Raw genomic sequence first — 24,153 nt, 5'->3', positions numbered from 1 at the left:
TAATAATTAAATGACTCATTTTATAAAATAACTCATCATTGTAATCAAACTGCATAGCTGACAGATTGCATTACAAATAGCTATTATTTTGTAATTTAATTGCTGTTATTTTATTCATTGAAGAAAAATGCTTTTAGCACTGTAAAACTCTGGAATGAAAATGTATTGAACACATCACTTGTGAAGCAGAGAGTCAATAGCCTAGAACTTCCTGGATCGCACTTAACGTAGAAATTACGCTGGTTTTAGCGCCGATCTCACTGATGGGAACTTACACTTAAATTTCCGGTGAAGCTCATTTGCCTGGGCCGGAATGTAAAAACCGGTGTCAAATAAGCGCAAATTTAGCAGAATTATCTTGTATTCTACCTTCTATCAGCGAAGTGGCTCGACAGAGGCTTAAATTTATGGTTGTTTCAATCATGTCCTAATAAAGTTGATCAAAAACTATACACCTGCATGCTTGTATATTTCCTATAAAATCAAACTTGCTAATAAATTAAACTTTGTTGCTCATTATGTTAGTTTTTGATAAGTGCAACTAATTCAGGAAACCCAAATTGAATTTTTAGATTTGAACTGGATCATGACTTCATACAACCACCTTTATAAATTGTATTGCTGAATATATTTTGATATATACTTGCTCTCCTATCAAATGCATCAATCTCTATTTCAGCAAATTACATGATAACGAAGAAGTGATTCTAAGAATTCTGCTGTTGGGCTTTAGTTATTTACAAAACTTAAGTCAGGTTCCACATTTACGCTGACGACACCCAGCTCTACCACATCACCATTTCCCTCGACCCCTTCACTGTCTCTGATTTGTCACTCTGCTTGTCTAACATCCAGTACTGGATGAGCAAAAATTTCTTCCAACTAAATATTGGGAAGACCGAAGCCATTGCCTTCGGCCCCGCCGCAAACTACGTTCCCTAGCCATCGATTCCATCCATTTCCCTGGCTGCTGTCTGAGACTGAACCAGACCATTCGGAATCCTGGCGTCCTATTTGACCGAGATGAGATTCCGACTACATATCCACTCGACCACCAAGCCCACCCACTTCCACCTCCATAACATCACCCGTCTCCACCCCTGCCTCAGCTTGTCTGCTGCTGAAACCCTCATCCATGCCTTTGTTACCTCTGCACTTGACTATTCCAATGTTCTCCTGGCCAGCCTCCCATCTTCCACCCTCCGTAAACTTGAGCTCATTCAAAACTCTGCTGCCCGTATCCTAACTCGCATCAAGTCCCATTCACCTATCACCCCTATGCTTGCTGACTTATATTGGCTCCCAGTCCAGGAACACCTCAATTTTAAAATTTTCATCCTTGTTTTCAAATCCTTCCATGGCCCCACCCCTCTCTATCTCTGTAACCTCCTGCAGTCCGACAAACCTCCGAGGTCCCTGCGCTCCTCCAATTCTTGCCTCTTGAGCATCCCCAATTTTAAATTGCCCCACCACTGGTGGCCATGCCTTCAGTTGCCTAGGCCCTAAGTTCTGTCATTCCCTCCCTAAACCTCCCTCTCTTCCTTTAAGATGCTCCTTTCAACCTACCTCTTTGACCAAGCTTTTGGTCACCTGTTCTAATATCTCATGTGGCTCGATGTCAAATTTTGGTTGAAAATCGCTCCTGTGAAGTGCCTTGGGACGTTTTACTATGTTAAAGGCACTATATAATTGCGAGTTGTTGTTGTTGTTGTTGTTGAGTAGTAGTAAAATGAAACTTCATAACCAGAGCGCTTTAGAAATTACACATGTGCACTAATACAGTTCTATGGAGAATGTCCTGGATCTTGCAATTTATATATTCAGGTTGAATATTCATGATGGTGAACTAGAAAATGTATTTGAATCTCTCGGGCAGAGACTGCAGTTTCTATTTAACAGTTAAAATTATTGATGTCGAAGAAATAAATATTGTATTTTTGAAGAAGGAAGCATCAATAGTTACAAAAGTATCCTAAAAAAATTAAAACTTCAGACCTGAGAAATGTGGTTACTCCTCCAGTTATACCGATATCGGGTCACTTCAGGCCATGCTGCGCCCAAAATTGTGCATAACGAGTTTTGGCGTAAAACCAGCAGGAATCTGTTACACTTGAATTTCCTCAGGAATAAAGGGCACTCTTGTGCCATAGTTATGCAAAACGCTCCAGGAAATTCCAGGCTTATAATTCAGAAAAGGGGGCGGGGGTGTGGCATATGCCTTTATGATAAAGCTTTGTTGGCACACAGTTCTTGGCTCATTGCTGAATTTCTGTTCTATTTCTATATTTTCTGGCACCCCAAAAAGGACCCCAGGAAGTACAGAATAGCACTATCACCCTGAAACAGTGCACACAGGTTGAGGGCTTTGTACAGGCAAGTTAAAATTAAAATTTTTCATCCTAGGAATCATGATTCCCCAATTAACTGACTGCCAGGGACATTCCCGCAGGTCCCCAGTGACAGCTTCCTGCCACCCAAATTCATGCTCCCGCCCGACAGCCACGGGCGAGATTCCGATCCTGAATATGGAAATTAGGCTCCAAGAGCTAAAATCTCACTGGGCCTTGGCATGTGAGTTTGTCATTTGCCCTGGCCACACCCACGCACCAATCCCACTCCAAGTTAAAATCAAGGCCATTCTGTTCATTTTGAAATGCTGCAGGAGCCAGAAAAATAGTTCTATTACCTGCTGACATTCTGCACTTTGTGCCAAGTTAGTTTAGATCCTAATTTCCTGTGGGCAAGTGCTATGACTCTAAAGCCTTGTTTCGTGTAAATCTTCAACACTTCAGAAAAATGTTTGGGAACTGAAAAAACACAGACATCAAACAAACTATAAAATCAGACAATTTGCAAGTACAATGTAAAAGATAAGCCTGAATACAATCATACCAAATTCCTCTCTCCACCATCTTAACAGAGGTGTTAACCAATTTAAAATAAAATGTGTTAACAGCACCATTAAAATAGGGCAGAGAGGAATTTGATGGAAGCACATTAAGCAATTGTAATGATAACATCACCAACAATAATTTCTACTTTTACAAGTATTAGGAAAATATTCTACCGAAACATTTATTTAAATTTAGGACCACTTACAATACTTCAGCAACAGTTCATGAAAAGAAAATAGAAAATGGCAAATAGTACATACTACTTTACCTGTCTCTGCCTTGCATAGATTAGCAACCATCTCAGGTGCACCTTTTAAGTAGGCATCCATATGTTTTTCACCCAGCACTCTAGTTACAACACTCATCCGTTGCAAAGCAGAAGAAAATGGAAACTGCCGTACAATACCTATTTCATATGATGCCTGCGCAGAAAGAATGTGAGTAAGTATTCAGTACAGCGACAGTTACTGAATAAAAATAGATTTGAGAATCCTGCCAAAGTTGTACTTACAGGGAGATCATACATTTCCTGGAAAAAAAATAGACCTATAGTAAATACATTACATTGCAATTCTCCATTTAAACAACACTATAAAAGAAAGCTGGTTCAATTTTTGTTCCATTGTTGCAGTGAAGAAACACATTCAGAGTATGCTTTATAAAATACTTAACAGTACAAATGCTCAGGCTGCTCTATGTGTGCTTCAAGTCTGAAGTTTTAACGCTGTCAAATGTTTTTTGGACAGTGTTTCTCACGTAAGATCTATCCTACACTTTACAATTAACTAACACAAGGTACATGCAGACATATGGGGTACATTTTAACCTCACGAACAGGAAAGTAAAAATCTTAAAAATGCAAAACCTGACCCCAACCCACTTCCAATTCACCCACTTCCGGTTTTAACGGAGGTGGATTGAGGGGCGGGTGACCAACGTGCTCGCAGATGGCGGGTCGGTAAGTGAAATCTTTTAAGGAGGCTGCGGACCTCCATTTTGACAGTATTTTTTTATTTTTAACTCCTGGGGGCCGGGATTCCCAGGCCTTCTGCTTCACGCCACGCAAGAGGAGGCAAGAAGGCCCGGCTCAGCAGGTAAGTGCCTTTATTGCACTGCTCGTGGGCCAGGAGGAGCAGGAGTGTTTCCTCCAGGCCCAACAAGGTTCCTGCCGCAATCCCCCCACACCACAATCTCTGACCCCCTCCCCACGCTCTCTTCCCGGCCCCCTGTTAAAATTTACCCCTGAAACTCACGTGTCCATCGCTCCCATCCTCATTGATCTACACTAGCTCCTCGTACCTCTACATAACACTTCTAAAATCCTTGTACTTATCTGTACATCCCTTCATTTTCTTGCCTCATCCCATCTCTGAAATCTGCGAGGGGCAGGCGGGTAGAGGGAGAGAAGGTGCTGAAAGAAGGCTGAGAGAGAGAAAGAATGGAAGGGGAGGGAGAGTGAAGTTAGGGTACAGAGAGAGAAGGCAAGGGAGAAAGAAGCCTAGGAGCTGTAGAGTAGAAGGAGATTTCAGAGATGGAGTGAGGCAAGAAAACGAAGGGAGTAATAGATAAGCACAAAGTTTTAGAAGTGTTACATAGGAGTACCAGGAGCTAGTGGAGGAACAATGAGGATGGGAGCAATGGACAAGTGAGGTTTAGTGCTTGACAGGAAACATGCAGCAGAGTTTGGGACAAGATACATGCGTCTAAGTTTTAGTCATGTTGGAGTTTCTGAAGGGTGATGAATGGGAGGCCAGCAAGGACACCACTCGAACAGATGATGAAGGTGGTGACAGCCATGGATAAGTATCTGAGCAATGGAAGGGCTGCCATAGAGGCAGAGATGAGTAATGTTGCAGAAGTGAAAGTAATTGGTCTTGGTGATAAGACAGAATTTGTGATTTAAAGCTCAGCTCAGGATTGAACAGGTCGCAGAGACTATGGACAGTTTCATTAAGTGTGAGAGTGCAGCTGGGAAGGGAGATGGATTCAGTGACAACGGAACAGAGTTTGCAGTGGGGGCCAAAAATAATGGCGCTGCTGTTCACTATGTCAAGCTGTTTAGGTCCCTTATTTGCAGATGCAAAAAGCTTAACACCTGTTTGGAGACCCGCCATAATGGAGACCTAGGAGGCCATTTAGTGCTCGAAAAACGAGCGCTGCTTGGCCGAATTTCTATGCCTATATTTTCTATACTTCAAAAAAAAACTGTAGACTTTTTTTTAAAAATTGAGAACTGAATAAATAAAAATCACTACTATAAACAGAGATTTATAGGACTGGAAAAGACAACTGTGGACCATCTGGCCAGTCATAGTTACGGTCAATTAAAGTTGCCTTAAAAAAAATGCACCATTTCATGATCCATTACTGCCTCGGGTTCAAGGAGAAGCTGTTTTGAAGGTCGAACTACAGTGGGCATAATTTGATTATGTAAAGCAGTCTCTTCTTCAGTTGCTTCCTCAAGAACCTTTAACAGAAAACATAAACAGTATTAAGGTTATGAAACCTTGTCAATGCTATTTCTAAAATGGATGCATGAAATTACCATGCCTAAATATTGTGACTAAATGAACTCACTTTTTCATCCTAATTAATATCAACAATGTCCATTCTAAAACTATAAAACAAATAGGTCATAAAAAGTCAAAGACCTTTTTTGATACTTGATAACAAAATATCAAGCTCCTCTTCAGCAACTTTGCGCAATAAACACTTATTACAGTTCAAAATATTTTAAACCACTCATTTTGCTATTAAGCCAGACCTTGCAGTTTGTAGTCTGTTATGCTTAGTTATTGAATAGTAAGACTCACCCAACCAGTTTCTTCAAACATCTTTAAATCCAATGGGTCACCAGACAATTTCCCATCAATTTTAGTAAGTGTGTGGCAGGTTGCCATGCAAGCCACAAACTGTGACTTCACCAAGCTCTCCTTACAAATGCTTTGCTCCGATGGCAAAAAACTAAGTATGAAACAAAAAATGCTTCAAATTTCTTCCTTCATTTTTCAATTGCATCAATATGGAAAATAATAAGATTTCACAATGAAACTGAAGTCAATTTTCAGTATCCAGTAGAAAATTGCAAAAATGGCTATAACCAATCCATAAGCAAGTTACCCTCAACTGTGTTTGTTACTAACTAAATTAGACTAAAGTAATGCTGCAGTCCTATTAAAACACTGAATATTGATGGGTAGTGAAAAATCTCTTCAGTCTCAATCTAACCATCTCAACAAAACTGCACCAAATATCTATTATTCAAATCCAACATTTCGCTGCATTTTTAAAATGTTTTTATCCTTAATTTTACCCTGACAAAACTCCCAGCTATTTGAGAATCACATCCAGTGAGTTCATTTCCAAAGTTGGCATCTATTTCAAGCATTAAGGATGCTGAACATACCCACCTAATAATGTTCTTGCTTTCTCTTAGCAGAGTGCAAGGGAACATAAGAAATAGGAGCAGGAGTAGGCCATAAGGCTCCTCGAGCCTGCTCCGCCATTCAATTAGATCAAGGCTGATCTTCGACCTCAACTCCACTCTCCCACCTGATCCCCATATCCCTTGATTCCCCTAGAGTCCAAAAATCTATCTATCTCAGCCTTGAACATATTCAGCGACTCAGCATCCACAGCCCTCTGGAGTAGAGAATTCCAAAAGACTTCCAAAGAAGGAAAAGTGCTACCTAGCATTCCGCAAATTAGCAGATTGAGTAGAGAGACTAAACTCACAAGTGGAGCACCAATCCTCTTAGGGCCAAAGAGAGACTGTGAAGTCTCAAAAACTATTTTAAAAATGTATGCTCCTGCGAATGCTGTGCACAACTGCTAGCATCCTAGCTTTTATTCACAAGCAACAGACCACCGTTTATAGGTCCATTTCACTCACAAAATTCATCAGAAGCTCACATAATCTATACGTACACCATTGCATTAAGATTTTTTGTATTTTAAAGAGCCTAAATATCACGGGTACAATTGTTATGTTTCAGACCTATTATCTTCCACTCTTTGAATGCCCCAAATGCCCAGGCCATCTTCAGTAAGTGTTCCAGTCTAAAGCCAAAAAAAAATAAAACTTTTAGAAATTGAAAAGACATTTAACAAAAACTTGTCATGCAACTATTGCTATGCAATATCTTACTGTAAAAAGCAAAATACTGTGGATCCTGGAAATCTGAAATAAAAACAGAAAATGCTGGAAATACTGAGCAAGACAGGCAGCATCTGTGGAGAGATGGGTTCTGACAAAGGATCATCAACCTGAAACATTAACTCTGTTTCTTTCTCCACAGATACTGCCTGACTTGCTGAGTATTTCCAACATTATTTGGTTTTATATATTAGTGTAAAACATGGCTGACTCTGTGGCTAGATGCCTTAAGCTTCTTAATGGCTATAATTTAGTTTCAATATTCAACTTGTGTTTGTATTTTGTCTCTCGCAAAAGCCTAAGAGTATTCCAATAAAAATGAAGATTGGGAGCAGGAGCCAACAAAGGTCAGCAAGCACAGGGGTGATGGGTGAACGGGACTTGATGCGAATTAGGATATGGGCAGCAGAGTTTTTGATGAGCTGAAGTTCATGGAGGGTGGAAGATGGGAGGCTGGCCAGGAGAGCATTGGAATAGTCAAGTCTCGAGGTAACAAAGGCATGGATGAGGGTTTCAGCAGCAGATGAGCTGAGGCGGGGTGGAGACAAGCGATGTTATGGAGGTGTAAGTAGGCGGGCTTGGTGATGAAGAAGATACGTGGTCGGAAGCTCATCTCGGTCAAATAGGACACCAAGGTTCCAAACGGTCTGGTTCAGCCTCAGACAGTGACCAGGAAGAGGGATGAAGTCGGTGGCTAGGAAACGGAGTTTGTACCAAGGACCGAAGACAACGGCTTTGATCTTCCCAATGTTTAGCTGGAGGAAATGTTTGCTCCTCTATAATCGAACAAGCAGTGAGACAAATTAGAGACAGTGGTGGTGAGGTAGAGCTGGGTGTCATCAGCATACATGCAGAATCTGATGTTGAGTTTGTAGTGTTGTATATGCAGTGCCTTCATGTACAACACTCTTTGTCCCTTTTAAGCCTGATCTTGAAGCCTCACTGATGTTTATTACTGCCTATTAGCTCTTTAATAATTTAATTGGTAGAGAGCATGAACTTTACAATTTCTAACCTTGTCAAAACAAATGAGATTAAGCTGTCCGCAGATATTTATTCTTTGAGGACTGATGCAGGAAATGCCTAATTTCTTCAGTCTTCTCTGTGCAAAGACAATCCCAGCAGTCAATGCTGCTGGAAGAGCAGGTGGAACAGTAATTGTGATGATATCAAGTGACTCAATAATGATTGTGCCAACTCCGACCTGCAACCAAAAAAGCAACAAAAAATAACATGTAATGAAAGATTCATTTAAAAAGCATATGGCAATAAAGCAAATAAATTGGAATTTTGAAGTGTGAGTTAGCAAGCTTTTAGATCATTTTTTTTCAGATAAAAATTATCCAATTCAAATTGACATTCAAGATTTATTTCTGGTGAACTTTATCTAAGATAATCTATATAGTTACAACTTTTAAAAAAAATACAAAGCATATGCAGTTCTAAGTACACAGTTCTCTAACTACAAATTTTGAAACACATATTTCCCTCCCTTTAACAAGTACGGTGAAAACAGAGAAAGAGGACATACCCCATTCAAAACACTGTTGACAACTGTGTATAAAAATCCAATCCCTGCTACACCAACAAGGCAGAGTAGGAAGAGGTAAGCATCTCTGTACAGTTTAAAATCTGTTGGTTTTGGATATAAGATTGAGCGTACGAGTTGCCCCTTTGTAGTACTAAAACCTTCAAAAAAAAGAACGTTACCAATGCTAAAATGTAGTTCAATACCTCCCTCATATTTATTTTTTTACATATATACATTTTACTTATACATAAATTTATTTTATAACACTATACTTTCTAAAGTTGCACTATACAACTAACTTTCTGGAACAAGCACAAATGTAGAATATATTGCATGCAGATAGATACAAAGAATTAAACAGGTGGAACTACAATCTCTTTGAAATTTTAATTTTTGGTTAAAATCACAATTACATTGGAGATGCTAGAACTCTAGAGGACTCAAATTCCTCCGAGTCCTCCCCCCATTTCAATGTTCGATGCGGGGATGGGGGCGTGGGAGGGTTTGCCCCAGCTGTGACTTTTCTATCCCAAGACCAGCAGCTGCAATTATCTATCTGAGATAGCTGCAACTTACATTTTTCGCCATTACTCTTAATCTTGCATCATGTCTTTGCCTATTAGAAACTTATGCTTTAGTATTGCTGTTCTGCTCTACATAGTGTTATGATGACCTCTAATTTTATTTCTATTTTTTTTTTCTTACAACCGTGGCCTGTACCGAATTTGCAGATTGTAACCAGGCGGCACTGGGTCACAACAATGCGATTAGTTTGTGTTATCAGGCTTTAGAGGTAACAAGAATAAGTCTTGGTTCTTGCTCCTGATTGTATCCAGTGGCAGAAAGTGTGCATGTGTAGAAGTCGGTTGGGGAATACATCAGATGTGGCTGTGATGCCTTGATCAAACTGCCTGCTGACATTCGCTATCTATGCTCACATCAAGATCAGCCAATTGAATAAGGAAGCAGCATGCTGCCAGCACTCCTGGAGCCATACTCCAGCATCAGTCATTTCCTTCAGGAGAAGAGGAGAAAAAAAAGGGGAACAAAATACTATTCATTTCAGTTATAATCAGATTTCAAAATAGCTACAAATTACTGATTTAAAGAGGAAATACTTCATGCTTCAGATGCTGGAAATCAAACAAAAACAGAAAATGCTAGAAATACACAGGTCAGTCAGTAACTACAGAGTTAACAGACAAGTTAACATTTTGGGTGCTGACCCTTCTTCACAACTGAAACATAAGAGGCGGGCAGGCATTTTAACACAATCAGAATAAGGAAAGGGAGGAAATATGTATCATATAGAAAAAGACAAATCGATAGAAGAAACATTAGTGGAATGATGTAGGATATCATTTCAGTCAAGTAATGTATAGAAGCTGTAAGACATTAAAGAAAGGGGTATATAAGTCAAAAAGGAAGTGGTTGGCCTGGAGAGATGAGAGAAATAGAAAACTTGGAAAACCTGGGCTGGGGAAGGAGGTATGAAATTAAAACAGGTTTGAAAATGAGGATATAGCTAAAGTCTGAAGTCAATGTTGAGACTGTCCAATGAAGGGGTATCTAGCAGAAACATATTGTTCTTGAAGCCTTGAACAGTGTTTAAGGCTCATGACAAACTGGGAATGGGAGGGGAAGTTAAAGTGGCAAGCCATAATTAGCTCAGAGTCATACTTGTGGAGAGAACAGAGGTGTTCTTAATCTGCGTTTGGCTTCCCCAATGTAGGGGAGAGTGCACCATGAGCAATGAATACTAGATTAGAGGAAGTACATGTAAATTGCTGTCTCACACAGGAGTGTTTGAGCCCTGAACAGTGGTATGGGAGGAGGTGAATGGGTAGGTGTTGCACCTCCTGCTTTTGCATGGAAAGGCCAGTGCAACAGTGAAAGTATAGTCCCTCTGGAAAGTGGAAAGGGAAGAAATGGGGAAGATGTGTTTGGTGGTGGGACCCCATATCCTCATCACCAAGACCACCTACTTCTACCTCCATAATATCGCCCATCTCCGTCCTTGCCTCTACCCATCTGCTCATCCATGCTTTTGTTTCCTCCAGACTCGACTATTCCAATGCTCTCCTGGCTAGCCTCCCATCTTCCACCCTCTGTAAACTTCAGCTTATCCAAAGTTCTGCTGCCCGTATCCTGACTTGCGCCAAGTCCCTTTCACCCATCACTCCGATGCTCGCTGACCTGCATCGGTTCCCGGTCCAGCAACACCTCAAATTTAAAATTCTCATTCTTGTGTTCAAATCCAAATCCCTCCATGGCCTTACCCCTCCCCATCTCTGCAACCTCCTCCAGCTCTCCAAGAACTCCACATTCCTCCAATTCTGCCTTGTGCATCCCCGATTTCCTTCGCCCCTTCATTGGCAACCGTGTCTTAAGCTGTCTAGGCCCTAAGCTCAGGAATTCCCTCCCTAAAACTCTCTGCCTCTCCTCCTTTAAGATGCTCCTTGAAACCTACTTTTTGACCAAGCTTTTGGTCACCTGTCCTAATATCTCCTTATGTGGCTCGGTGTCAAATTTTGTGTGATAATGTTCCTGTGGGACGTTTTACTACATTAAAGGCACCTATATAAATGCAAGTTGTCATTGTTGTAGGCTGCAGAATGAATTCAGAGGATGGTAGAATGGAAAGTGAGAACCAGGGGGATTCTGTCATGGTTGTGAGAGGAGGTGGAGGGGGTGGTGGTGGGTGGGGGGGGCGGGGGGGAAGTGTCAGGAGAAGCACATGAAAAACGGGATAGATCCCAATCAAAGGGCCTGTTGATGACAGCAGAAGGGAATCCTTGGCTAAGAAAAAAATTGATGTGTTTACCCAGTGTAAATTTTCTCCCAAATGGAGATTTCCCTCTATAGACATCCAGAAATGAGACATTTAACTCATACTGGCCCTGCAAAATTCCAGGCTCCCTTAGCCAGCCTTCTTAAATTTTTAGCTCGCACATCAAGACATCCAAACATGCCATGACATTATAGAAATTACACTATTCAAATCATAGAATGATACAGCACAGGAGGCCATTCAGCCCATCATGCCAGTCTGGAATAGCCCTTTTACTACAATACTTAACTATGCTACAATTAACAAAAATATATATATTTTTTTTAAAAACATCTACTGCTTGTCCTGTGTTCTCTTTTTACCTATTCTGGCTTCTTCCTCTTCACTCACTATTTTTATTATTTTAATTTTATTTTAATTAATCTAACCTAATCTAATCAATTTCTTTTGTTAGAAATTTTCATCATCTCTGTGATAATCTATGCCCACGTGTTGCCAGTCACGTATTACTTGCGATTAATGTGGATATGCTTCAAATACATCACCCATGCCAACCTTTCATGGGTAGCAATTTATTAGAGCAGTTATATGCATAATCTCTATCTATACATACATATCAATATAAAAATATATACTGCAATCTCATCACAGTACATACAATATGGGGCTTATAACCAGCCTATTTGGGAAAAATACCTTACCTGTTCGGACTACAATAGCTTTGACAAGCTCCCCAGTATAAAATCGTGTCTGGATTACACTGGTACCACAGAAGAGTGTGTGCCGTTTGTGCTTTTCTGGATTATAGATTTCATCATCATCTAGACCTTTTGAACTCTTAATTGGATTTGGCAAATTGATTTTTGTTACAGGAACACTTTCACCTATATTAAAACAAAAAGTAAGGATCTCTAATCCAGTCTATTTCAAGCCATTTATATGTAGAATACAAGATATGATTGTAAGAGGACCATGAGAGTGCATTTTTCAAAAAAATGTTGTAATTCCAACCTCAGAAGACCACCTCTACTGCACCTGTGCGGCATTTTCATTTCCCACGTCAACTATCTTTGGGTCTCTGAGCACCTGCCAATGCAGTAGGTATGTGCCAACAAGAAATTGGGTTGAGACTGCTAAAACTAATTTCATGTTAAGGACAGTTTCATCCTTTCTCTATGGGCTGGATTCAATCCCATAAGTGTAAAGTACATGTACAAGCAAGCCCCACAGCTAAAAGATAATGGGCACAACTATGAATCTCACGGCTTCTGGAGGATTTCCCATTCTGCACCTTTGAGTAGGTGGCAATTCTAATTGTAACAAAACTGATATTCATAGAGGATAATTTTAACTCCCCTCGAGTCTGTTCCGCCATTCAATTACATAATGGCTGATCTGTACCTCAACTCCATTTACTTGTCTTTGATCCATAGTTCTTGATACCCTTACCAAACAAAAATCTGTTGATCTCAGTCTTGAAAATTTCAATTAACCCAGCATTCACAGCCTTTTGGCGGGAAGAGAATTCCAGATTTCCACTATCCTTTGTGAAAAAATGTTTCCTGATTTTACTCCTGAACGACCTAGCTCTAATTTTAACATTGTGCCCCATTGTTCTGGATTCCCCCACCAGAGGAAATAACTTCTCTTTATCTACTCTATAGAATCTTATCATTTTAAACACCTCAACTAAAAGAAATACAAGCCAAGTTTATGCAACCTGTCGTCATAATTTAACCTTTAAGCCCTGGTATCATTCTGGTGAATCTGCGCTGTACCCCTTCCACAGTGTACCTGTGCACTAGCCTTTAGTGATTTGTGAACCTGGACACCCAAATCTCTGCTCCTCCTCAGCTCCTAGTCTCTCGTTATTAAGGAAATATTCCGATTCGTCTTTTTTGGATCCAAATGATGACCCCACTCTTCCCCAGTGAACTCCATCTGCCACAGTTTTGCACACTCACTTAATCTGTATGGATCTGTGTAACATCCTGCTCCCATCTACACAACTTACTGTGCCTCCTAACAGAGTCATCTGCAAACTTGGGATATACAACTCTACATTCCTCCATTCAAGTCATTGATATATATGGTGAAAAGCTGAGGCCCCAGTAAGATCCCTGGGGAACACCACTTGTCACATCCCACCAATCAGTGTACATTTTCTTTATCTCTACTCTCTCCCACCTCCCAACCAATTACTAACCCATATCACAAGGTTATCTCCAATTCAGTGTGCTCTCATTTTTGCTAATAATCTCTTCTGTGGAACCTTATTAAATGTCTTCTGGAAGTCCATATAGACAACATCCATAGACATGCCCCTGTCCACCATGTCAGTGACCACCTCAAAAAATTCAACTAGGTTAGTCAGGCATGATCTACCCTTACATCCAAAAAATTGAAAAGAAATTTTAGGTAGGATTACTGATTACTTATGGAAAAAAGGAAGTACTTTGATAAAAAGGTACTCCCTCTTGATTTTCCGTCCCATAAACCTAAGGTTTCACATTTATAGTCGTTAGTATAAGTAATAGTAATAGTATAGTAATGTCCTTAGGACAGCAAATGTAGACTTGATTGAAGAAGTCAGGAAAAAGTACTGACATTCAAATGAGGGATATGAAAAATGGTCTGTGAGGGTCCTGTTCGTGGACTGACATTTCTCCCCCCACCACCCCCTACAAGCCAAGTATATGATATATATAGAAACCTATAACATTGCTAAAGAGTGTCTGAACCAAGCCACTGAGAAATCCAGACAGGTAGAATTTCTGTTTGCCGAGTGCACACCCACTCCCTGTAGGGACATCCCGCTCAGATAACAGAGGCTGGTAACAGCCAAGACACAAGAATGTTTAACCATGTGGAGGAGTGCTGGTGGATTTTAACCAGCTAAAATGTCATAGCTTACCAGCACTAGTAAGCTTCCTACTCTTTGTCTAGCTAGAACCACCCTACCTCATTTTTAATTTGCATGATTAGCTGGGGTTGAGTGGGAAGAATCCCAACCCTCAGTAGCATATCTGCCTATTCAATAAATATTTATAAGCCAGGCTGTCTGGTCAATCATCTATTTATCTAGACTGCCTTCTCGTTTCCTTATGGTCTGAAATAACAAGCAACCTAGGTAAATGAATGGCTATTTCAGAACACACAATTCCAAAAGCACCGAGGGACACCACAAATTTAAAATTAAATTAGATTCATCAACAAAGCCAATATCATGAAAACTACTTGTCTTTTTTTGGTTAAGATCTACAGTTACAGGTTTAGCACTGTTTGAACAGAAGATAGGGCATTGAGAGCTAACAAAGTACCTGCAATTCGGACGAGATAGAAATCTCAAAGAAAAATATTGATCTATTTCTAAATTAAGCCTTCACTCAAAACTCGATGGCTATTACAGATTTAAATTTCTTGAGAACACCATACATCATTGCAAATCATCTGAAAAACATCCATAGCAACCAGGATAGCAGAACAAGAACAAAAATACTCAATATCAGAGATAAGGCAAGCCAGTATATTGGGAATACCAATATATCTTAAGTCAATACTTCAGTACAATGCACTTACAATTCATTTACAATTGCATTTTAGAATCACAGGAAAGTACAGGTTCAGAAGAGACTGCAGTCAAATCTGGCTGGTCCCAAAAATGAATACTTCTCAAATCGACCACTCCTTCAAATATGTATCCAATTCTCTCAAATTTTCCCCCACAATATTTCATTGCCTCCCTGTCTGTTCAACACATTCACTATCCTCTGCACAAATTAGTTAAATATAAACTGTATGCACCTTCCCTCTTTTAAGCTTGAGCCATGTTCCCTGGTTCTAGAGTTTGTGGCAATCTGAAAGATATCAGGATTCAATTTCTTTACTCCTTTATGAATAATGAATAATATCTTTCATGAGCATCCTTGTCCTTCCTCAAAAAGGACAATAGTGAACACCAGTTGGGTTTTTATGACAATCCAACAGCTTCACAGTCACTTTTACTGATACCAGCTTGTTATTTAAACTGAATTAAAATTCTCAAATTAACATAGTGGGATTTGAACTTACATCTCTGGATTATTTGTCCAGGTCTCTGGGTTACTAGTCCAGTAACATAACCATTGGACTACTGTATCCCTGACCTGCTGTGCATTTCCAGCAATTTCTATTTATACTTTCTTTGTTGCCCATATTGGGTCCTTTTCCCATGTTACCCTCCTCCTTCCCCTCCACCCCATCCCCTGAGTGGTATGTATCTATTCTGTACTCCTAAATATGATGTTCTTTTCTTAAATGCTCTTCCCCTATAAACTGTGCTATTGGATTTTACTGAATGTAACCAAAACCTTCAGAAAGTACCACAGGATTATCAAAATGGATTAAATAATACAATTTATTTTCATCCAAAATGTAATTAATTACCTGTTAACATGCTTTCATTGACAATGCAAGTGCCACTGAGCAGCACTGAATCACAAGGCATTATGGTCCCATTAGTTGGAATGACTATAATGTCACCAGGCACCAGATCTGTGGACAAAGTTTCTTCTATTTCTGAAAGACCCAGAATACAAAGCATTTTATTTCTGATGATATGCCAATAAAGCAGCTATTGTACAAACCAAATTTCCTTAAAATTTTAATTGCAAAACAAATATCACACCAAATGAAATAGATATATAGACATAACAAAACCACAAAGCTGTGGGATACCACTTTAATTCTCTCTGCTCCAGAAAGCTCCCAATCTCAGCCTCGCTGCTTGGGGGATGTGACAAAAAAAGGAGTGTTTCTGTATTTTATTTTATGTGATGTCAGATATTTTAGAGCAAATGGTCTTTTAAAAAGTTGGCTTCAGCCATCAGGGTCCCTGGCAGGAAACCATTCTTTTGTGGCAATGGTGCCCATTACATTTAATCAGCTGCATAAAACAGACCTCAACAGCATAATCAACAGGAAACTTCTGTCCTAAATAGGTTTTCTTTCTTCATTGCCTTTGGTTAGGAACTAATTAAGTCAAACATTTATTTGGTGGTTAGGACAGCTTATTTGAAATGTTAACTTTTGCAGATTGACAGACCCTGGAATAGATAAAATTAATCTCCCTTATTGGTAAAAGGGAAAAGTATAAAGGCAGTGGCAAGCATTCAGACATTTCCACCTCACAAAAGAGAGAGATTGGTCAAACTCAGTCTACTTCATCAAGAAAATGGCTCTAACATGAAAAGCCTCCCATGATACAAATCACAACTCTGGTTACTTAGTCTTGGTCCTGGCTGGAGATCCAAATTCAGTATATGGATTGAGTTTTGCATCATCCACATATACTCTATCTGGAAGGTTCATCAGGTGACAAACCTGACTGTCTCCACCAAAATAAAAACTGGACTCCTTCATCCAGAAATCTTGTTGTTGATCAAACACTGTGGGACAACAGTCCATTTCTAAAAATGGTATTTTAACCCTTTATGGACAAATTCTAATTTCAATGTTTTAACAATATGCTGATTCAGTATCTCATGATATCATTTGGCCTCTGTATATTAATTAACCTATAAATAAGTCTAACCAAGTAGTTTTAGCTAGTACACATTGGCCTGATAGTGTAGTGCTTTCCTCTTTCTAGAGGAGACAGGAGAAGGTGGTGGTCATCCTTTGATCGGAAACCAGCACATTTCTAGGTATTCTGTATGGATTAGCAAGCACACATTTAATAATTAACCTCATTATAGCATGACGAGAGGTTAATTATTAAACGTTTGCATGCTAATCCATACAGGGTACCTAGAAAAATGCTGCTTTCAGATCAAAGGAGACTCAGTATGCTGAGTGAAGCCACCTTTTTGCTATGAATAAAAGATAAAATTGTTGAGAAAAGTCCAAACAGTAACAAAGGAACATTCAACCAAGGTTAGGTGTTTCAGACTGCAAAGACTGGAGGGAAGATTTGTCACCAGAGCACTTCTGTTCAATCCTAGCAAATGGATTTGACCCACACTGGCAGAGACTAAAAGGTAGCTGTCTGGCAGAGTTTGAAAGCTAAAAACAAAAGTGTGACCTGGAAAGATATCACATTCTCAAAATAATTATTAACTAGTATAGTTTAACTTTTTTAAGTGAATAACTTAAAATCCTACCTATTCCAATCAACTTAGAAATTCACTTACCACTGTTTGCTCTGTACACTGAAACTCTGACAATGCTATGAGCTGCTACCATGTCATGCAACATTATGTATTGCTGAAAAATAAGAATCAAACCAAATTATTAAAATGCAATATAATTGTACAGTTCAATATAAATGCAAACATAACAAAACACTAAGCTTAACCCACCCCACCCTCCAGAAACATGGGAATTGCTAGACAAAAAAAGACAAAGATCCATCTAGTTTGCTTTCTACCATTCTGGTAGTCACATGATACAATTATAATAGAGTTGTTGACCAATCACAGCAATCAATCTCTATCAATTCGTCTACAACAGAGTCAGACATGATGCGAGGAAAACTCCAGTGGTGGAAAGCTTTGGGAACCATAGGTCCAACGTCACCTGTTCTTCCCAAGTATGCTACATTTACCACAGGTCATGTCTCAAATTACTCATGTACTGTATCCCAAATTGAAGCAGGTGGGCAGGCAGTTAAAATTGCCACAGAGTACTTATCGCTGCATTCACACTGTGTTCCAGCTGACCAACATTTTAACCGTGCCCTTTCTTTAGTTGTCCGAAGCGACATCAGGAGACAGGCGATGAATACATGCAAATCGGGGTCCTATAACGTCATTAAGGCCTCGATACAATTTTAACTTGAAATCATGCAAGTTCCATTCAGGGCCTAATCCACCAGTAAAACCTAGCAGGATTGGTCTCTCAGAGCCATTGAAAGCACTATTTAAAGGGCCACACAGCTGCAAGCAATTGCATCATGGAATCAGTGTGCCATTGTGCTGCTTGCATTGCCAGGAGAGTTTCAAGCTTCTAGATTGCTTCTAACAAACTTTTTTTTTTGCTTTACTTACCCTCAGTAAGCTCTAACTGCTCACCATGGGTGCCATTATTGCAAATTTCATTTGGATGGAGGAAGACATTGAGCAAGAGGAAGCAACAGCCTCAGCATCCAGCATGAGTAACATCGAATGCTATAAGAGGATGAGCACTCCAGGGGGGAAGCGGGAGAAGTGGCAAGGGCACTGCATTGAAGGTCAATGAACCTCCATTGCAGGTCAAACATCTTACATTAAATGTAACAAATATACAAATATGTCACAGGTGTTAATATTTGTCAAGCTCAAAATGCTTGCTACTTCAATGAACTCAATGGAATACCCATGCTGCACCGTAAGGGGGCTGACATGGAAGGGATGCATAACCGTGGCCACCTTCCTTGCATCCCCCGGGAGCTCTGCCTCCTCACCAACTCCCGGCCCTTCCCAATCTGCACCAGACGCACCCATCTCACAGGCAACCGTGAAGCTCCAGCCACCACCATGCAGCTTATGGGACGGGAGAGACAGCCTGCTGTCAGAGTACGACCTGTCGGCAGATCAGGTTCAGCTATGATACTGCATGCGGTGCAAAAGCTCGGCAACAATGCCAAGGCTTACTGATCACTTGGACAAGGGAGCAGTGGGTGGCTTGAGACCAATTGAAAGCTAACCGGGGTTAGGCACAGCCTTAAGTCAATGAAAAGTCAATTATTTTCTTTCTTTATACTTTTTTTTATATAAAAAGTGTGACACAGAACTGTGGTGCATCTCAAAACCTTTAAATATACACCAGTGGAATTCCTGTTATATTGCTCAGGATAATTCGAATGATACAATGTTTTATAATGGGAGGAGAGTTATACTATGTAACACACAATGCAACGTTCTGTTGCTAAGATGGAGTTGTGTATCAAGTCGCATACAAATTTAATATCGCAATGTCTAAATGCTGTAATTCTTGAGGTCACTTAAAATGTAAATAGTAACAGGTGAGGGAGATCTCTAGATTGGGAGATGCTCCTAGTTAGACTAAATCAATTTGAAATGTCTGCCTTTCTTTCTCCCTTTTTTAAAAAACATTTGATACTCTTTAAGTATGGCACCTGAAGTAGACAGTACATCACCACTGCATGCAAATCTTACCTTTCTGACAGTATGCAGGGAGGTCACTATCGATATAAGTGACATGATGACAATTGCCACACCATAATAATAATAGCCATTAAAAGTCCAAAGAATAACACTGAACAGTTGAAATATGTAGAAAGGATTAAGCACCTGAAAATAGAAACACAAATTATGCAGTATCAACTATCTGTCCTACAAAATTATACCTTTGTATTTCAGTCATAAATTAACAAAACCCCAAATTTACCTATAAAAATCTACATAAAAACCCAACCTCACACACATTTACTGACTGCAAGCAATTAAACTCACAAAAATATTTTATGATAAAACTACTTGAATTTATATAGCCTCATATCAAAATGTCTCAAGCACTTTACATTATAAATTACTTTTAAGATTGCAATGATTATTCAGCAAAATATTGAAAATGTAAAGTTGGTCTTTAAACATCTGTACAAAAACTGTGTGAAACGCACACAGAATATTGAAATCGCCACTGAAAATTAACGATAAAAAGGGTAAATTTTCTAAGTCCTGGCCCACTGCAAACATACATCAGAAAATCACAAGCATGCTGTCCACAATTTTTGGATCTGTACTCATAACAACCCAGGTACCTTGCTACAGGTGGTGAAGACTTGGCAAATCTACCCTTAAGTTCCCAGCAGGATTTAATCTTAACTTTGATACACATTGCCAATGGAGCTCATCAAGCTCCAGTGGCTTCCAATTCCCAATGAATTGCTACCTCTCTCCCTATTTTCCTCCTCAATACCCTTCTCTTTGTGCTTCACTCAGCTTTCTTTTTTTCTCTCCTACTCAGTATCTACCTTTTTCTTCCCTTTGCACTGAAAAGCGCTGACACTGTTTTCCAAGTGAGGTGCACTATAAAAATGGACGTTATTATACCCTACAATTTAATATAGAACATTAATTGGATATCAATATATATTTGAAAGTGCACACTCAGAATAATGAAATGCTAATCTACCTCTAGATTTCCAACCTCAACATGGATTATGTAGATTAAATAATCATTTGAATTATTGAAAAATTATTAAAATATTGAAAATTTAAGTTTTAATAGTTTTGCAGAGAGCAAATGTTTTTATTCCAAACATACTTCTGTTAGTCAGCATTTGTTGCTATCGTCAGAAAAGGTTAAGAAAATAACAAGTCGACAGTAAAGTTGGCCATTGGCTTCCATCAAATCAGGCTAATCAAAATCAGACAAACTACATTTAAGTATATCAATATAAAGAAATCATCTTAATTCAAAGTTATTTGCTCAAAAAATATAATTATTCAGTAGTGCAAATTAAGCAATTTTATTGAAACACTACACCAACACTAAAAACACTATAAATCTATTGAAATGCACATGACCAAACTTGATCACTGTACAAGCTGTGCAATCCAAAGTTCATTTCCAAAATTCGTTGATTGTGGTTTGCTGCCTGCCAAAAGCACATTCATCACAAAACAGTCAGTTCTATTTAGCACAGAGAGAGGTTCCATCAGGACATCTGGCTGAGCTGTCAGCCACTTCCTCAGTAATTGCACAGAATTGATGCCATGGCGGGGCTGGTTCTTGGACCTATTGTCTGATCGCTGGATTCACTCGTTCAAATGGACCTCTTCCTCTCTCTCGCTCCGATCAGCAGCGTCTCCCACGCATCATCAACAATTTCCGAGTTGATCAGCAATCCAGACGTCAAGACATCTTTATCGACACTGACAATGGATTCAAGAGTCATGTTTGCGGGCAGTCACAACAGAGAACTCACACATTCAAAGAGGTTCACTGCTTCAGAGTTGACAGGTGGTGCCCACGTAGGATCCTCGGCAGCATCACATGCGGCTGCTTCTCTGCTACTGGAATTAATTTACAATGCTAAATTCAGGTACTGCACGTGAATCCCAAGCTGTCAAGTATGAAGGTGATGTTTCTGTCTGGTGATGCCATGCTTCCGTCAAAGTGATGCAGGTGCATGTCAAAAAGTGCACCAGTGATCTATACCTTGTTGTTGATTCTGTAAATTACAGGCAGAGTTACACCACCACAAAAATATCAGGGGTTTTGGAATTCCCAATCACCAGCTGCTTTCTTTAACCTGCAATTGTACTAGCATCAGCTGTGATGATAGATCACTGCTTGGCTTTTCCATACCTCAACATTTTTCGTTCATGAAAGCTAGCATTCTTCTTGGGTGCAACTTATAAAAAAGACCCAGCTCATCAGCATAAAAGTTGCCATCGGATTTATAATGAGATAAAATTTCAGACATTTTGCCATATACCCAGTTGTCAACGCTTTCTATGGGAAGGCCACTTGATACCCATTTGTGAATCTAAACTGGACTATATGGCAGTTTTTGAAACAGTTGATGCACAGTGCAGAAATAGGGTCGGTTCCAAATTCTTTACAAGTCACTTTCAATCTTCCAACTGCCTAGCCTTTGGCTTTTGGTTCCAATACTTTTGTAGCTGTCAATTTGAACAACCACTCCCTCACCTCCACCTTTGATGCCCTTGTCACCAGAAAAACCTTTACTCTCTCCCACACCTTCACTCTCTCAAGGAGGTAAATATACAAATAAAAAATTTAGTATCAAGCTGGAGAGCACAGATAACCACCTGGCTTCTTTTCTCCACTACCAACTGTCTCCTTAAACCCCTTTGCCCTGCCCCCTCTAAAACTCACTTCTAACTTCACAACTGCCTCTGCTTCTTTGCTACTTGTCCTCTTGCCCACCAAGTCAAACCTTCTACCGGGATCCCCCCTGTTCAATCCTGAATCCCAGTCTCTCTAGTTTTGTTGCTCTCTCCCCTCATACCCTCTGAGATAATTTCATGTATTAGATTCCTCCTGCTCCCTTGAACCACTCTCACTAAACTGTTGACCATTGAATTTCCCTACCTGCCGCCATGGTAGCAGACATTGTAAATGATTCCCCCTCCTCAGTTACTGTCCTCTTTCAAAACCAACACTGTCCTGAAGAAATCCCACCCTATCTCCAATCTCCCTCTTCTCTCCAAAGACCTTGAACATGTTGTCCCCCAAATCTGTGCCCATCTTTCTTTCCCACAATTCTGTTTGAATTTCCATCCCTGCCACAGCACTGAAACAACCCTAATCAATGTCGCAAACGACATTCTATGTGACCATGACTGTGGGGCACTATCCCTTCTCATCCTCCAGATTTTGACATTGTCAAACACATCATCCTTCTCTAAAGCCTCTCCTCCATTGTCCAGCTCAGTGGGTGTATCCTTGCCTAGTTTCATTCTTATCTATCCAATCTCCAGCATTGGCTTCTCTTCCCGCCCCTGCACCATTACCTCTCGAGTCTCTTGAGGATCTATCCTTGGCCCCCTCCTCTTCCTCATGTACATGCTGTCACCAGATATGGGGTTAGCTTCCACATATACACTGGCAACACCCAACTCTACCTCTCAGTCATCTCTCTCGACCCCTCCACTGCCTCAGTGGTGTTAGACAGCTTGTCCGACATCCAGTCTTGGATAAGCCACAATTTTATCCAGCTAAACATTGGTAAGACCAAAGACATCATCTTCAGCCCATGTCACAAACACTGTGCTCTGCCACGTATTCCATTCCCCTTTCCAGCCATGTTTCAGGTTGAACCAAAGTGATCGGCATCTGACTCAATACCAAGATGAGCTCCAACCCCATATCATCTCCATCACAAAGACCACCTAATTCTACAACATCGCCCGCCTCCAGTCCTATCACTGCCCATCTGCTGCTGAAGCCCTCACCTATGCCTCGGTCATCTACAGACTCGACTATTCCAATGCTCTCCTGGCCAGATTTTTATCCTCCACCTTACGTAAACTTCAGATAATCCAAAACTTTGCTGCCCGTATCCTATCCTGCACCAAGTCCCGCTTAACCTTACTGACCTACATTAGTTCTCAGCCACAAATGCCCCAAATTTAAAATTCTCATCCTTGTATTTAAAGCCCCCTCCTATGGTATAAGAGGAAATGTAGCATCATGGATAGAAAGTTAGTTGATAGAAAGGAAACAAAGACTTTGAGGTAAATGGATGATGTTCAGACTAAGAGATAGACATGCTGTACCCCAAGGTTCAGTGCTAGGCCCACATTTGTTTTCTGTATATAAAGATGATTTGGACTTGGGTATAGGGAACAATCTCAAAATGTGCTGACAACTTAAAGTAGGCAGCTTGTCAAACAGTGAAGAGGATGTTAAAAGTCAGGAAGACAAACTGGTCAGCAGAATGAGCAGAAGGTGGCAGATACAATTTGACATGACAAAATGCGAGGCAAAAGATTTGGGAAAAAAAATACAAGGGATGGGAGTATACACTCAATGGAAAGACATTGAAGGGTGAAGAGAGACCAAGAGGGTCAAGTACATAATTCCCTGAAATTGCCAGCGCAAGTAGATATAGCCATAAAAAGGCCAAGAGAATTGTGGGTTTAGTAAATAGGGTCATAGAGGAAAAGAGTAAAAAAGTAATGATGAAATTACACAAAACACTGGTTATGCCATGGTTAGAATTGCTGAGAGAAATTTATAGAAAAGATATTAAAACCAGAGAGAGTGTACAGCATCGTTTCACCAGGTTTGTAAAATTATGTAGAGTTTGGAGAGAATGAATAAGGAA

The 24,153-nt window shown here is 40.0% G+C and overlaps 1 protein-coding gene across 3 annotated transcripts in view; it reads right to left on the bottom strand.

Annotated features, from left to right (window-relative positions):
• atp13a3 (ATPase 13A3) overlaps window positions 1-24,153 on the bottom strand; it is a 116,062-nt gene that overhangs the window by 49,491 nt on the left and 42,418 nt on the right. For all 3 annotated transcript variants that reach the window (XM_067995270.1, XM_067995271.1, XM_067995272.1), the window contains 12 exons: window positions 19,508-19,642; window positions 17,543-17,615; window positions 15,798-15,929; window positions 12,074-12,256; window positions 8,582-8,739; window positions 8,066-8,254; window positions 6,892-6,953; window positions 5,708-5,858; window positions 5,245-5,361; window positions 3,406-3,423; window positions 3,163-3,316; window positions 2,687-2,807 (listed from right to left, as the gene is read on the bottom strand). In XM_067995270.1, the coding sequence (XP_067851371.1) occupies window positions 2,687-2,807; window positions 3,163-3,316; window positions 3,406-3,423; window positions 5,245-5,361; window positions 5,708-5,858; window positions 6,892-6,953; window positions 8,066-8,254; window positions 8,582-8,739; window positions 12,074-12,256; window positions 15,798-15,929; window positions 17,543-17,615; window positions 19,508-19,642 (1,493 nt within the window). The remainder of the gene's footprint in view (window positions 1-2,686; window positions 2,808-3,162; window positions 3,317-3,405; window positions 3,424-5,244; window positions 5,362-5,707; window positions 5,859-6,891; window positions 6,954-8,065; window positions 8,255-8,581; window positions 8,740-12,073; window positions 12,257-15,797; window positions 15,930-17,542; window positions 17,616-19,507; window positions 19,643-24,153) is intronic.

This window comes from Heptranchias perlo, chromosome 13 (assembly GCF_035084215.1).
Source record: "Heptranchias perlo isolate sHepPer1 chromosome 13, sHepPer1.hap1, whole genome shotgun sequence".
Classification (NCBI taxonomy): Eukaryota; Metazoa; Chordata; class Chondrichthyes; order Hexanchiformes; family Hexanchidae; genus Heptranchias; species Heptranchias perlo.
The sequence above is the reverse complement of the archived record's forward strand: the minus strand, read 5'-3'. Positions and strand labels throughout refer to the sequence as shown.